Raw genomic sequence first — 14,958 nt, forward strand, 5'->3', positions numbered from 1 at the left:
AATGACGCCTCAAATAAAGAAAAAAGGGTGCTAAATTAGCTAATGGCGCTATACAAGTGGCGCATGCAGTGTTTTCTCAAATATGGCGGCGTCTACATTAACACAACTCGGTCAATGCCTTATCCAGCATAAAGAAATCTGGCTGTAACGTGAACACGTTTTACTTTTGAATTAAAAATGCATATTTTGAATTACATTTATAATCATCGAAGATTACTAATATAGTTTCCGATCAACATGAATTACGGACAGTTTAATCGGCTTCTAAAATATAAATTCTCTTCAAAATTAACAAATTACGTCAGTAATGTTTTTATGAAAGTAAAGAATTTTGAAACTCCAGAAAAATTAAAAGGAACATTTCTCGAACGATGGGGTGAATAATTTTTAAGTGTGGTGTAAAGTAAAAATAATGTGAATCAAATATGTTATTTGATTTAATACATTTCTGTTTACAGGGAAATACTGGAAGAATGTTTATATAGATTACAAAAGTGTAGGAGAAGGTGTTGCTCAGGATTGTAAAGAGCGTCCGATACGAGCCTCTACATATGCTTTTAGTATGTTACATGGTTTTTATGCATTTTTTAATTTCTAGATTAATTTTTTGCAGTTTGGTGAAAAAACTACAGAAAATCTCCTATATATTAAAAATTAATAACTTGTTCCATTAGTTACAGCACTATGTGTATATATGAACAAATATAAACCAGATGAATGTTCCTTCAGAGAACATTTATTACAAAATACTATGAAAATAATGCTAGTAGGAGAATCTGTACGCAATCCCACATCTGAACATCATGTAAAGTGGTTAGGACAATGCTACAGCGAAGGTATTGTACGACAGCTAAATTTGGGTTTAATTACTATTATTTGGTTAGATGACTATGATAAAGCATGTACCTTGTATAAAGCTATTTGCCCTTATTTGAAACCTCGATATTTAACATTTCATCAAAGGGTGGTAGATGTGGGATGTTTAGACAAATGGTGGGTTTTAGAAAGTAAAATGAAAGATTATGATGTAAATGATGTAGAATTCAGTAATGTAACATATGAATAAAATGTTTAATTTAAAACAGAAGTAAATTAATAAGTTAAATTAATTTTTCACAATAACTACTCGAACCATTTACATTATTGGTATATATATATATGCACAATTTTCCTAGTTATTATCACCAGAACGTACATATAGGGTGTTCGGCCACCCCTGGGAAAAATTTTAATGGGGTATTCTAGAAGCCAAAATAAGTGGAAAATCAAGAATACCAATTTGTTGATGAAGTCTTCGTTAAAAAGTTATTAACAATTAAATTCAAAAATTTCAAATCGTTCTGGAAAAATTATTTTCGGTTGCGGGGGTCAATTACAATAATTTTTGGTGAATACACATACTTCCGAAATCCTATCCACTTTCGAGAAAAAAAATCGGGTAGGTGCTGAAATTTTTCGACGAAAAAAAATATTTCAAATCGTTCTGGAAAAATTATTTTCGTTTGCGAGGATCAATTACAATCATTTTTGGCAAATAGGCATACCCCCGAAATCCTGCACAGTTTCGAGAAAAAAATTCAGTATGGGCGGAACTTTAAACGTTATTAACTTTTTAACGAAGCCTCCATCAACTAATTGGTATTCTTGATTTTCGTCTTATTTTGACCTCTGAAATCACTTATGTAAATTTTTCCCAGGGGGTGGCCGAACACCCTGTATACCAAAATATTTAAGTAATACATAAAGTATAAAGTGTAGTTTTTACAAATCCAATACATTGTATTTATTAAATTGGGTTATACATAGCTGTAGTAAGCTGTACATAATTTGTAATAAGAGTATTATTTAGTGAACACATAGTATTAAGAATTATTTCTTTGGTATAAAAATAGTTTTTTTTTATTTACACATAGTAACTTAATATCAGTCCTTGTTTGATTATGACCATAACAATTACTCACGTTTCTAAAAATAAGACAGTCATTAATTATCAGTAGTATAAATCAGGGACTTGATACCGGTATTTTGCCAGCAAATTAGACCAAAACCAAGACACGCGTATTACCAAAAACCGAAAGAAATACCGGTATTCGGTGAACTCGGTATTTTCATATAGTGTATGGCGTCATATCGGTATATCTGTATTTCGGATTCGATAAAAGTTATAAAGGTGTAACAAAAAACTAAAGGTAAAATACCGATATACGCCCCTTGCATAAATAATCAACAAGTGATGATATTAGAATAACTTTACCTCGGACGTAGACAATAGCGGTACGACAAGGAATGTAAATCATCATTCTGTTTGAATAGTCCGAAAACGGTTCTGGCTTAGTAAAGTGTTTCACGTTATTATCGACACGACTTTCACCACCAAACTCCTTATCATCGCTACATAAAATAGCCTTATACGTCCCTGGAGTTTTTACTGCAATAGCATAATCAGGAAACGACTTTACCGAATGAAAATTAAAGACAAATGTAAGTTCTGCCCGATCGAAGACAACTACTTTGTCGTCTTCGTGTTTCCAACTCACGTATGCCTGCGAACAAAAAAATATTTTTTTATGAAAATATACAAGCATTTTTAAATACAAATGTATGTTTAAACTTTACAGGGTTAGCGTGCAACCATCCATATTTTTCTTCGAGATTATTTACAGCACGATCCCAATTGTTCATGAATTTATATTTTAACATTTCGTCGTCTACTAAGTTCCATTGGCGCCTAGCATAATGGTAACTATCTCCATTACCAGCTCGAGGAAAATCCAACCATTCGGGATGGCCAAATTCATTACCTTCAAATTTATATATCTTAGAATTAATTGTAAAAATATTAAAAACATTTATGGCGTATTATCTATATCATTTTCAAATTAACCTATAAAATTTAAGTAAGCTTCTCCTCCTAGAGCATGCGTGATTAATGTAATAAGATTGTGGAGAGCAATTCCACGGTCGATAATTGCACTGGGCGGACTTAGGATACTCATGTGCGTATACATTTCCTTATCCATAAGCCAAAACGCAATTGTTTTATCGCCTACAAGGGCTTGATCATGAGATTCTGAATAAGCTACCGTTTTCTCCATCCACCTGCGATTACTTAATGCCCAACAAATATCTCCAACTTTCCAGTCTTCATCTTTTACTTCTTTTAAAAGTTTGATCCATTTATCAGGAATAGCCATAGCTAATCGATAATCAAATCCTACGCCACCTTCGGCGACGGGCCTTCAATATTAATGAAAAGTAATTACTTATTAATTTACACTAAAATATTCCTACACTAAAGTGTGAAATAACTGAAAACCTGTAACTTGACATAAATTTTCAACCCCTTACACTATGATTTAAGTCGCGACGCACAGTGTGCAAAACCTCATCCTGTATATTATTGTACCTGCAAATTCCGGGCATTCCACTAACATCTTCCGCTATTGTTGTAACTTCTGGATATAGATAATGTAACATATGATTCGCGAGCATTAAGTATACGACGCCTTGAACGTCAACGTTAAGACCATAATATTCATCATAATGACCACTGAAACCTTGTCCAGCTCCTCTTGAGTGGTACAATATTGATGTTACGCCATCAAACCTACGTATTACGTTATGTGTAAGTAAATAATGTAAATCCTATATTACGACAAGCGAATTTTAATGCTTCCATACCTATATCCATCGAAACCATACTCCTCAATATACCACCGTAAATTGGAAAGTAGAAATCGTAATACTTCGTATTCTCCATAATTGAAGAGTCTACTATCCCAAAGCGGATGTTGACCGCGATTACCAGAATGAAAGAAACAGCTATCAGTACCGTCAAACATATTTAACCCGTCCAAAGTATTCTTCGAAGCATGCGAATGTACTACATCCAATAAAACATATAGACCATGTTTATGCGCTGTATCTATTAACTCCTTTAATTCTTCTGGTGTGCCATAGCGAGATGAAACAGCATAGAAGGAAGTTACCTTATTAAGTTTAATTAAACACATATATGAGTACATGTGTCCAAACATTCTTTGTTAGCGTTAAAAACTTATGCGGATATAAATTTTTCTAATTCCATATAAAGTCTTATATATAGAGAGCAAAGTTGGATAAATGCAGTTATAAAGTAGATGAATCGATTCTAATTATAGAAACAGCCCGAGTCGGTTGTCGAACGTAGAAAAGGACAGCAAATAAAAAAGAAAGGGATCCTTCTCGACTACCGAACTTTGTGGTATAACAAAGGGAATCTCCTCTCAGTAATGGGGATGAAGAACGGGCACTTATGCTGTAGATCAGTCCCAGCACTTATCCAACTTTTACCATATTTACGAAAATAGAAGAGAAATTGTATTATCAAAAGACAGCGTTGCACAAAGGATTCAACTTTTTTCTCTGTTTTGTTGTACTATGCGTTGCTAAGAAGGTTTACTTCCTATAAATACATAATTCATACCTGATATCCAAAGCTGGCATAATAAGCATGTTCCATAATAGCCATTAATTGTATAGTATTGTAACCTTGTCTTACAATACGCGGAATTAGATTTTTAGCAAATTCCAAATATGTGCCAACTTTTAATTCTTGGGTCGCAATACCGACGTGACATTCATAAATTCTAAGACTTTCTGGTTTCTTTGGCTTAGGGTACCTAAACTTATAAACCTGTATCAACAGATATCATTTTAAATGTATTTGTACACGAGAATGATATTTGTTCGACTTTATTAGATAATATGCTTAATAAAGATTTCTCATCCATTCAAAGAGAAATTATTTTTCTCGATTCGCGTTTATACTATTTTAAAGAATAAGTATTCTAATTACAAGTAAATATATTTTGAAAAAAAGAAGCCACCTGACGACCCTATATATTTCCACAATATTTTTGTGTGTAAAAAGTCTATTAAGAAAATATTATTTGTTACAAACAGGCATATATTATGATAAGCTGGATTTTTTCTTAAGGTCACAGATTTCGAATTCTAAGGTTATCAACATTTTATCAAAGGGGACGGTACATTTTTATTGCTTGTATTGTAACTGACAAAATCGCAAATTCATGCATGGTATGTTATTCCTTAAATAACTTTGGAAGGAAAACACATAGTAACAACCAATTTCAAACATTATTGATTGGTTACTACTATCCAATACTGTTTTATCTTTATAAACATGACTTCATAGAACAGCATTAATCATCTGAGTACTAGAGGTCATTTCAAAAACCATGCCGAAGAACTTTATATGTGTGTGTGTATGTGTTAAGTTAAATAAATATATATATTTGTATCTTTACATACATTTTCAGCCGATGGACACCATACACGTTGTTTATACGTAGCAGACTCAGCCCGATTTTGTGTAACATATGTAGCCCAAGGGCTTAATCTTTCTAACAATTCATTATTATGATTCTTGACAATTAATTTAACTTCTGAAAGGTGCTTTATAGGACAACTACCATCAGGAAGAGGAGCTAAATGCAATTCCCACTTGCCATACTCCAATTTTTTGTACGAATTAAGTGTTTTATTCCAATTATCTAATAATAAAAGAACAAAATATGTATTAGGCATATGCAAACAAAATTATTTTTTTGCAAAAGATTTAGAGCAAGCAATAACAAAAAGGACCATATCAATGGGTAATCAGTTGGTTAAAAATAATGTTTAATTTTAAACTACTTACTAAATTCTCCCATTAAAAATAATTCCTGTGCTCCAGGTGCCCATTCACTTGCAACAACACTATTGTCTTCTTTAATATGTATTCCAAAAGTTTCGTATCCCCTTGAAAACTTATCTAAATTACCAGAACCAGTTTCTATTTTATCCACATAATCTTTGAACAATGCATATCTAATAAATAAAATTATTAATTTAGTTAAAGCTTAAATAAAAAACTAAAACATTATTTAGACAATAAATATTACTTAAACTATAATAGTGTGTAATAAAATAAGTACTCGGCTTTTAGAAAAAAGAACTCTTAAAGCAATTAGAGCAATAAGCTATAAGGATTACTAATTGTTAACTGCAATTTTTTAAGAAACATACGTTTATGTATACTAAAAATACAATACCTTTTGCGAATGTCAGTTTCATATGGTTGTAAATATGGATCTCTTTCTAATAAAGCCTTTAATTCTGGTACTTCAACTTGAGAAGGATCCATACTTGACCACTTTCCTCCCATGATTATTTTTTTAATTATTTACTCGCTCACAAATAGGAAATAATGTTAAAAATTACAACACGGTAAAACCCTAAACCCCGCTAAAATTGAAACGACAGTTCAAGGTGACCTTTTCATATATTCGGTCATAAAGTAAAGCAAGAAGAATGTGACTAAAAAGAAAGTTTACGATTCAATATAGTCTATCAAATATGGCGAGTTTACCGAAACAATTGGCGCTAATTTTAAATTCTGAAATTACCTGTCACATCACACATTTCCCACTATTGTTTTGCGTTAAAATGAACTTATAGATCAGGAAACAATAAAATTTTTGCACACATAAAAAAGAAACATTATCAAGAATGTATTATACATCTACACATATTTTGCTTTATTTGTAATGTATGTAAATAAATTGCTATGTACATTTTTGAATTATTTTTATTCGTATTATATTGAAGATTTCTTTTATAGCCTAATTTTCATATGCGCTCCCTAGCATAAAGTGGAGAATACATTTATTTTAATGTAAGGAACGCTATTTTAATATTATATGAATTAGGTGAATTAAATATTCCTAGAAAGCTGCATGTATAATAGGGACAATTAATTTTAAACAATTCAACTCATTCGAAATATAATTAGTATTCTTATTCACAAGTTTTAAGACACCGTTTGACATTTATAAAATATAAGTGAATAAATAATCGCCTTTATGCATAATCAATTACTAAGCCTTGATAAGACTGAAAAAGTACAGATATTAAATATTTTCCAGCTTTGGTCCATCACTTGTTTAATTAAATAATTTGACTATTCGTAAAAAACATGTACAGTAGTGCCCAGATAACTGACCGCATTTTTGCCCACTTAAATGACCGCGGTTATCCCCACCAATTCTTAGAAGCCAAGCAGCTTCGAATATCGAGCGTGACGAGCGTAACTTGATGCCGGCCATTATCGATACATTGTATGGTTTCGGGTGGCAACTATTGTATCTCACTCGCATTTATCCTCTTCCGGTCCCGAACGTGGTCACTTATGTGGGCACTACTGTACTTCTTAAATTTTTAAATAAAATACATATAAATAAATGATACAATTAATAAGAAGAGTAATTCGTAGTTTTTAATGTTCGTTTTTTCGTACTTAATAATACTAAGAGTAATGAATGAACAGTTGATGTATGCAAGAAGTGTTTGCCTCTCATATATTGTATAAAAGCGCTAAATTGATTCAGAAAATATTAGTAACGATAAAGAAAGTAAATATTTCAAAGGTTCATCACCTGTTTATAACTTTATGAAAGTTGTAGTTTTAAATTACCATTCTACGATAAATGCAAGACTTCGATAGATTTGCTGAAATAAATTAGCGCCTGGCTAAATATTTGGATTCTTGCCTTATTACTGTTACCATAACTATTTTAGAAAGTTATTTGTTAGTGAACTTTTTGTCTTGAATTTTGTTTGGTAATGTAATTTGTAGTATTGTTTAAAGAAGTACTATCCACGCAGGTGTCCGAAACATCTTCGCTACTACTACTACGAATGTCCCCTTCCATCTAAAAAATGACATATATAAAATAAAAAATACCGAAATTACATTTTAGAAAAAGGTTTACAGCAGTATAACTTACTTGACCAGCATAAAAAGCATTATATGCAATTTTAAGGATTAAATACGTCCAAATCATATGAAGAAGTAGTAATAAAATTAATAGAGAATTGAAAATATAATATGCTGGGAACATTGGTACTATCTTAGGTGCTTTTACCGATGTACTGTAATTATAAAATACAATATGACTAGTTAAAAACATAATTTAATTACATTAAAATATATTAACCCTTTGATGAGTATGGCCGGGCTAAATCACGCCAAATAGCTTATGGCCATACACATATGAGAGATAATATATGAGATTGATAGAACATACCTATAAATTATCCAAAATGGATAAACTCCGATACGCGTAATAATCCATAGTATTGTGAAAATAACAAATATACAATCACATAATTTTTGATAATTAGCATACTTAGCCATCTTTGCAGCCTAAAAAATATATATATATATATATATATATAATTTTAGAATTTCATACATATATACATTAATATGTATGTGCTTATACGTACTTCCAGAAATATGTCTGCTGAATCATGCACTAATAGTACCAATGTACCAATTCTGGTTAAATTTCCAACCCATGAAAAACACATTAGAACAATAGTGGCAATATGATGGATAAACATTTGCCAAAAATCTTTTCTTTTGACATCAAAAAATTGGGAGAAACTTAAGGACCAATAAAATGCCATAGATATCATATAGTACCACCATACATCGTCCGAAACTGGATGATACGGATAATCATAATAACAATAATTTATATCCCACAACCATGGCTTACTCCACAATATAATAAGGCCATAAAGAAACGAGTATGTATAATACAAACACCTCCAACTGTAAAAAAAAATTTGGAACGTACTGAATACTTGAAGACTAAGTTATCTCTATCATATATTATTACACTTTAATAAATGTAATACAATTTTTAACTAAGTAAATTCGAAATAAAATGCTAACCTGTTTTCACAGAACTTTGTAAGCGTAGATGGCTTGTCTTGAGTACGTCTCAATCGCAACCATCTTTCTACTTGTCGTTCTGACCAATCTAATTGTTTAGCCAATCCTAACAGCTTAAAATATATTCATATATTACAAAACAACCAGTAATATTTAATTTTATGTATATATTTTAATTAATAAAATATTTATTCAATCACACGTATTAAAAGTAGTTTTGTAATACATGAATAACATAAATGGAGTTTGTTATTTTATCGATTGAACGCATGAAAAAGTTAATTAACAAGCTGACTACCACAGTGGCTTCAAACTTACGTGTCTTTAAAACACTTAAAATAGGCTTACCTGTTTATGCTTAATTTTTCTACTAACATAGGCTTTTTCTAATATATCATTTTGAGGTGCTTTTTTTGTTCTTGTATTTTTTATACCGAGAGACCTTCCAAATGGTGTAAAACAATACCTGTAGATCAATTAACAAATTAAATCATGTAATGTAACTTGATCAATATTCTAATACAAAGAATGTAAGAATTTTTCACATAATACTGCCTGCTCTATGTATACATATACATATTGCTCGCTACTTGTGACTAGTCTATATTAATAACTTAATTTACATTGTACATTTAACAAGTTAATCAGAAGATACAATAAGACCGACAGAATGTTTCTGACAACATAAAATACGAGTAATAGAACGGATACGGTATAACCTTAGTCCGAGCGAGAGTGTTGGAATTATTTCGGAAATGAATGAGAAAAAACGAACGATTATTACCTCTCAAAGGCGTATCTGATTATCAAAAGAATAAGTGCCATAGGTAAAGGATAAATTAAATGATGATAGTCTGCGTATTTGTTTTCTGAATTTGGTTTGATATCGTCCCATGTTATGTTAGGCGGTAACCAAACATCAGTCGACCAAAAAGCCGACGTGATATTCTTTAATATATTCATCGTCTGAATTCCTACAATCAGTTGTGCACGTTATATCGTAAGTCCATTAATTTCTCTCTAAAAAAAAATCGTTAAACTGAAATGATTAAACGAATATACCCACTCAAATTGCTTTGTAGCGCAAACTTCAACTACCTTTCTGCTCTACTCTGAAACGCCACCGCTCGAAGACTGCGCCCGTACACTTGAATACGTCGTTCAATTCCTTCCTCGATTGTTAGTTTTCAACCCTGTGTCGCGCGAAATAATAATTCATCGACGAATCGTTCAAATATTTATTTTTTCTCGAATCTGGATCGTTGATTCTACACTTCGTTGTCAAAGTTAGTACATACTTCGATACATGTACTGCCGTTGCAGATCAACATATACTTTAGTTACACAACCGTTTCTTGTAAATGCACGTTAGAACGTCTGTAATCATTCCGATAACAAATGATTCATGGATAACCTCGTCTTTTATCCCGGCAAACCGTTCAGTTTTGTCAATAAGTATGCGCATTAATGGAATTTTAACAACGAAGGAAACAACGTATCGCTAAAGTATGTCGAAAATAATACGAGAATCGTTCCAAGTTATAATAACAATAAAAAAATAATATCATTTTACTTACGCGCACAACTGTCCGAGAAACGAATAAATTAACGGGAGATATCCCACTAGAAACTGTTCGACACATGTGACATATCTTTATCGCGTAGCGAGGCAATGTTTAAATAAACAATTTCTCGAAACGGATCAGTACAGAAGACCAATTTATTTGATTACCTTGTGCTCCACATTTAAATCAAATGAATTTTTATACGAGACTTAGAAGACCTTATAGTAGAACGGTAGATAACGCTTGATTACTTTGTTAACATATCAAAGAAATAGTTATCTGCGAATCAAAGCAGCTGCCGAAATTTTTGAACGCACGGGAAGGTTAATAAGAAGACGTGGAAAAGCTTGCATCGAATCCCAATGCGGTCGTTTAGAGCATTTCCTTTAAGAAATGGCTTCCGTGCAGGCTCTGCGTTATATTAAGAAATCGAACAAGGTAAACGTTCATCCGAACGATTTTCATTATTTTTGTATACTTGATAATCGACGTTAATCCTCTGTCAATAAAAACATGTCACATGCAAAATTTTGTATTCAGTTTATTTACAACTCGGTTACAAATTTGAACATTACAGCAAATCTAAGAAAATATAGATCGATTACTGCTGCTGATATATAAGATCTAAACACTTGGTTTTTCGGCGTTTCCTTATCCGTATCAAATAAAAACAATACGTAAATCTTGTACAATTAAATTAAATTTCGTTTAATTCTTAATCTTATTTGATAAGTTGAATATTCGAGACACCTGTATTTGCACTTTCTTATACTCTGTCCCGACATACCTTTAATTTTTTTTTTAACAAAAAAACGTTCAGTTTTATCGGTTCAAATATTATGAACTATTTAGATAAAATCTATTTAATTAATTTATTCTTGTACAATCTTAATCTTGTATAATAGCCGAATTTTTATCTATGTTTAGATTAAACTGATAACATTCTAATATGCACCTGTTTCTTGTATACATATTCAGATCAGTTAGTAAAAACAGTTGTACAACTCTCATTCACGCGCCGTATTTATTAATATTTATACTATTCTTATATTCTACATGCAAGCAATTATATGTAAATATGTATAGGCGAATGTTCTCAATTGATTCACCGTGCATTATAAAATTTTCGAGAATGAAAATATTGGATGATGCTCGATGTATGTTTTGTAAAAATAATGCCATTAATAAAATAGCAGGGCAACGATCTTAGATTAGAGAGCGTTAGTTGTTAAAAATCTATTTCGTATCCTGCATCGAAGCAATATTGGATATTTGTATCATCGTTTAATATCAATGTGCACATTTTCGATTGACGGGATATTGCTTCAATAAGCGCTTGATTACGCGTTGATAGATCTGAGCGTTTTTTTTTTCGTGAGGCCTCAATAATTCTTGTCTCGCTAGATCAACTTTTATTCTCTTTCGTTTAATACCTGGTGTATGGACTAAAAAGGCACCGTCAAGTATAACCAGTCGATAATTTAGAAGACACATTTCGAACATCTACAAGGAGTAAATAAATAAATAAATATTATTATACAGCGATAACATAGCGTTGGAAGCTAACGAAAGCCCTACTCAGTATGGGCCTCCAACTACCTCTTAATATAGACACACTCATAGCGAAGCCAAATATTGAAGCTTGTCTTAGTATTCATTCTTTTTTCAAAAATTGTAATTTACGTATTTAGTGTTAACGGACATTGTTACTGTATTCACTTGTATTATTATTATATTCTCTTGTATTATTTCTGTATTCTATATTATTGTACCCATTTATGTTATTTCTGTAAAGCGAAATAAATCCAGAAGGGTTTCAATTGCTTAAATAAAAAAAAAAAAAAAAAAAAAAATAACAGCGTTGATTATTGCGAAATTAGAATCGTAATACGTATGTTCGGAATACCATTCTGAACGCGAAACAAATAAATTTCTTATCGCTGTACAAAAATTCATAATAGCGTTTACACGAGGCAATATGTATTGATAAAATCTGTATCGTCTAAAAATTTCAGTTCTATAAATAATTTCGTATTGCACCTGGCACATTTTATCTTGTCTGCCTTCCCAAGACATATCTTCCGTGTACAATGGATCATCGCGTGTTCCAATAAAAATGGGCTCCCACCTATGATGCGGATATTCTCTTTTAGTAAAAATAAGTGGTCTGACTTTGCCTGGGTCTGGTCTAAGCATCCACCTAGTGAGGCCAGGAAATCTTTGGCAATGCGAGCAAAGGAACCTACAAAAGGTGAATATTTTTTAAGGAATTCAATATTACCAAACGTCTCGTTTTTAAATATCAACCAATAATAATTCTTTATCTCCAAGATAGGTGGTATATAGTATATAATAATAATGTTATCGATGTATCATTCTATTTGTTCGCACAAACCTATGAAAATATACGGCTACACCAGCTTTCGTTGCCAAAAGTAGTTGCTTTTTCGTCGAGGGTGGCTGCTTGTTCGCTTCGATCTCAAAAACCGGCACCACGAAGACGACTCCAGTTTTCGGTGACCTGCCGCGTACCATTTCCATAAAACCGGACGCCAGTTTTTCGCTGGGCAAAAGTTCAATGTCCGTTACTAGAACACGGCTGGTGTTCGCCTGCGTTCTGGCCACATTTCTGACCACGTTAATAGGATAAGTCATGCCTCTCTGCTTTCTTTCCGTTTCTGCTTCTCCCCTTTGGAGATCGGACGCGGCACAATCGCCGTGGGTCTTGATCGTTTCGCCCAAAGTCGGCGGACGGGCCGTCGGGAATACCAAATGGACAGAAACCTGCGAAATAATATAAATTAGAATCGCAACGCCATCGATCCTGTACCTCTACTCCTTCGCAATTAGAGCGTTCTTTATCGTAGTCACTAATTCACAATATAATTTATCTAATTCAATGTACCTATGTCTACCTAATAAATATTTTACAAGCATCGTGAGATATACTACTTTGCCGAGTTACTATTCGTTTCAAGAAATCGATCTCGATATCGTTCTGTTTCAATTATGTTCCTGTAATGATAATAATACAAAAAAATAATAATCTGTCGAGCAATTTCAACGTACAAAAAGGGCTTTTGTGTAATTTGACCGAGATAGCGGATATTTACAAGTTTGCACTCCGGAATTGACCCTTTTCCAGATCGTGTTCACCCTTTCTCGATGTTTTTCTAGAGACTCGTTTTCTCAGGTATTACGTGACAGGTAACGTTACGATACAGGTGAGATCGATTTGCAAAAGGGTGAACGTTGGATGCAAAAGCCGTAGAGTGGAATGAAAGTCGCGTGAATCGTAATCGAGAATAGCGTTTGAATGTAATCATGCTTCTAGCGACCCGTTCTGACATCGAGTGCATGGGGAAACCTTGTACATTTCGGGTTCGCATCGACAGGCCCGATCGAGGAGAGCAACGGCGGTACCAGCGTCGAGGCCAGGTGTAAAAACGGCCAGACTCAACGGGCCCTCCCATCTCCTGACCAACTCCACGATTCCATAGACATGATCTGCAGTTGCGTGCGTGCAGAGTGTCACCTGGGGCAGCTTGTTCCTCTCCTCGGTTCCAACTAATACAAACGGTAGGACTCTGTAGGGGCTCTTCTCACCGATTTCCGGGCTCCAGGTGACTTTGGACGCCGGATACGATATAACATCCGGTAGACCGTGGTACCATCTGCAAGAACTGTTCCTGGGTTGCAGACCCGCCATATACGTGCCCGCCACGAACGCCGGCGCTACGGTTTCCGCGCGTTGACGGGGAATCGAATGGCCCTTTGGCGTTAGGACGACGTCGTTACCGATCACTGGAATCGGTTGACCAAACCCACGACCGACCAACAAACGTCCCACCAGGACGAGAAGTAACGTGAACCCTGGCCCAAGCCAGAGCAACAGCCTTCGACCCGAGCAGCGCATCGTTCTCTTGTTCGCACAGACCGCGTTTCTCGATTTTTCGACGATCGTGGTCAAGGAAACGATCTTCCATATTACGAGCGCGATAGATTCATTGAACCTGTGTTTCCACACTGCTGTTCTATGCGGAAGGGCGAGACCGCCAATTATGGATCGATGCGGCGCAAGCGTGCCAAGCCTCAATGCGACTTGCCCAAATTTATAACTTTCGTCTGTAATAAATTTCTTTGATCGTTAAACGCGACAGTTTAAACAGAGAACAACGACGAGCTGGGTCTAGTATTTTCGCGCATCGTTTTCTACGATTACTCGACAAATATAGCAACAGTCGCTATACCGGCGAAATAACGTGTCATAATACAGCAAAGTAACGAAAGTAACTCGCCTTAGGAAATAATTGTTCCTTAAAAACATTAATTATTGCTGACCGATGCAACGTTCTAATCACCGATCCTTGGAAGCGAATCATAATAATTTATTTTCGTTCGAAAGAAACTTCACGGCATAGAACAAACAAACTTAACGGTTACTATTCATCGGATCGTACATGAACTAGTCGTGAACTGAATAATGAACGCTCGAAAGAACGTACGATGCTATAGGAACGTACGATCCAAGGTTGTTGAATCTATATTACTTTTTACAATAATATACGTTTCTCTTAATATAATTTTTTATTGAGAAATTTCAATAAT

General features: G+C 33.6%; 4 protein-coding genes across 7 annotated transcripts; 1 reads left to right on the plus strand and 3 right to left on the minus strand.

The window, feature by feature from the left end:
• The first annotated feature begins 28 nt into the window (after positions 1–28).
• Positions 29–1,085, plus strand: LOC122401119 (mitochondrial import inner membrane translocase subunit Tim29). Its single transcript, XM_043403072.1, has 3 exons — positions 29–376; positions 459–560; positions 675–1,085. The coding sequence occupies exons 1-3, from the start codon at positions 238–240 to the stop codon at positions 1,064–1,066; spliced, it is 633 nt and encodes a 210-aa protein (XP_043259007.1). The 5' UTR covers positions 29–237; the 3' UTR covers positions 1,067–1,085.
• A 736-nt stretch (positions 1,086–1,821) lies between these two features.
• LOC122400967 (1,4-alpha-glucan-branching enzyme) lies at positions 1,822–6,306 on the minus strand. Its single transcript, XM_043402780.1, has 10 exons — positions 6,096–6,306; positions 5,702–5,871; positions 5,314–5,555; positions 4,466–4,675; positions 3,682–3,989; positions 3,407–3,607; positions 2,885–3,237; positions 2,617–2,801; positions 2,255–2,543; positions 1,822–1,965 (listed from the first exon to the last, which is right to left on the minus strand). The coding sequence occupies exons 1-10, from the start codon at positions 6,206–6,208 to the stop codon at positions 1,958–1,960; spliced, it is 2,079 nt and encodes a 692-aa protein (XP_043258715.1). The 5' UTR covers positions 6,209–6,306; the 3' UTR covers positions 1,822–1,957.
• A 474-nt stretch (positions 6,307–6,780) lies between these two features.
• Positions 6,781–10,558, minus strand: LOC122400982 (ceramide synthase 6). 4 transcript variants are annotated; one of them, XM_043402802.1, is made up of 9 exons: positions 10,363–10,558; positions 9,884–9,978; positions 9,570–9,805; positions 9,134–9,251; positions 8,786–8,898; positions 8,332–8,662; positions 8,130–8,248; positions 7,830–7,974; positions 6,781–7,754 (listed from the first exon to the last, which is right to left on the minus strand). In XM_043402802.1, the coding sequence occupies exons 3-9, from the start codon at positions 9,746–9,748 to the stop codon at positions 7,632–7,634; spliced, it is 1,128 nt and encodes a 375-aa protein (XP_043258737.1). In that variant the 5' UTR covers positions 9,749–9,805; positions 9,884–9,978; positions 10,363–10,558; the 3' UTR covers positions 6,781–7,631. The 4 variants fall into 4 exon arrangements, with proteins under 4 accessions (XP_043258737.1, XP_043258736.1, XP_043258733.1 ...); XM_043402801.1 differs by lacking the exon at positions 10,363–10,558 and adding an exon at positions 10,084–10,311; XM_043402798.1 differs by lacking the exon at positions 10,363–10,558 and having other exon boundaries at positions 9,884–10,311.
• A 702-nt stretch (positions 10,559–11,260) lies between these two features.
• LOC122401011 (beta-1,4-glucuronyltransferase 1-like) lies at positions 11,261–14,268 on the minus strand. Its single transcript, XM_043402864.1, has 4 exons — positions 13,718–14,268; positions 12,746–13,134; positions 12,391–12,592; positions 11,261–11,853 (listed from the first exon to the last, which is right to left on the minus strand). The coding sequence occupies exons 1-4, from the start codon at positions 14,264–14,266 to the stop codon at positions 11,641–11,643; spliced, it is 1,353 nt and encodes a 450-aa protein (XP_043258799.1). The 5' UTR covers positions 14,267–14,268; the 3' UTR covers positions 11,261–11,640.
• Between the last annotated feature and the right edge of the window lie 690 nt (positions 14,269–14,958).

This window comes from Colletes gigas, unplaced genomic scaffold (assembly GCF_013123115.1).
Source record: "Colletes gigas isolate AHSC1104 unplaced genomic scaffold, ASM1312311v1 Colletes_gigas_Sc00021, whole genome shotgun sequence".
NCBI classification, from domain to species: domain Eukaryota; kingdom Metazoa; phylum Arthropoda; class Insecta; order Hymenoptera; family Colletidae; genus Colletes; species Colletes gigas.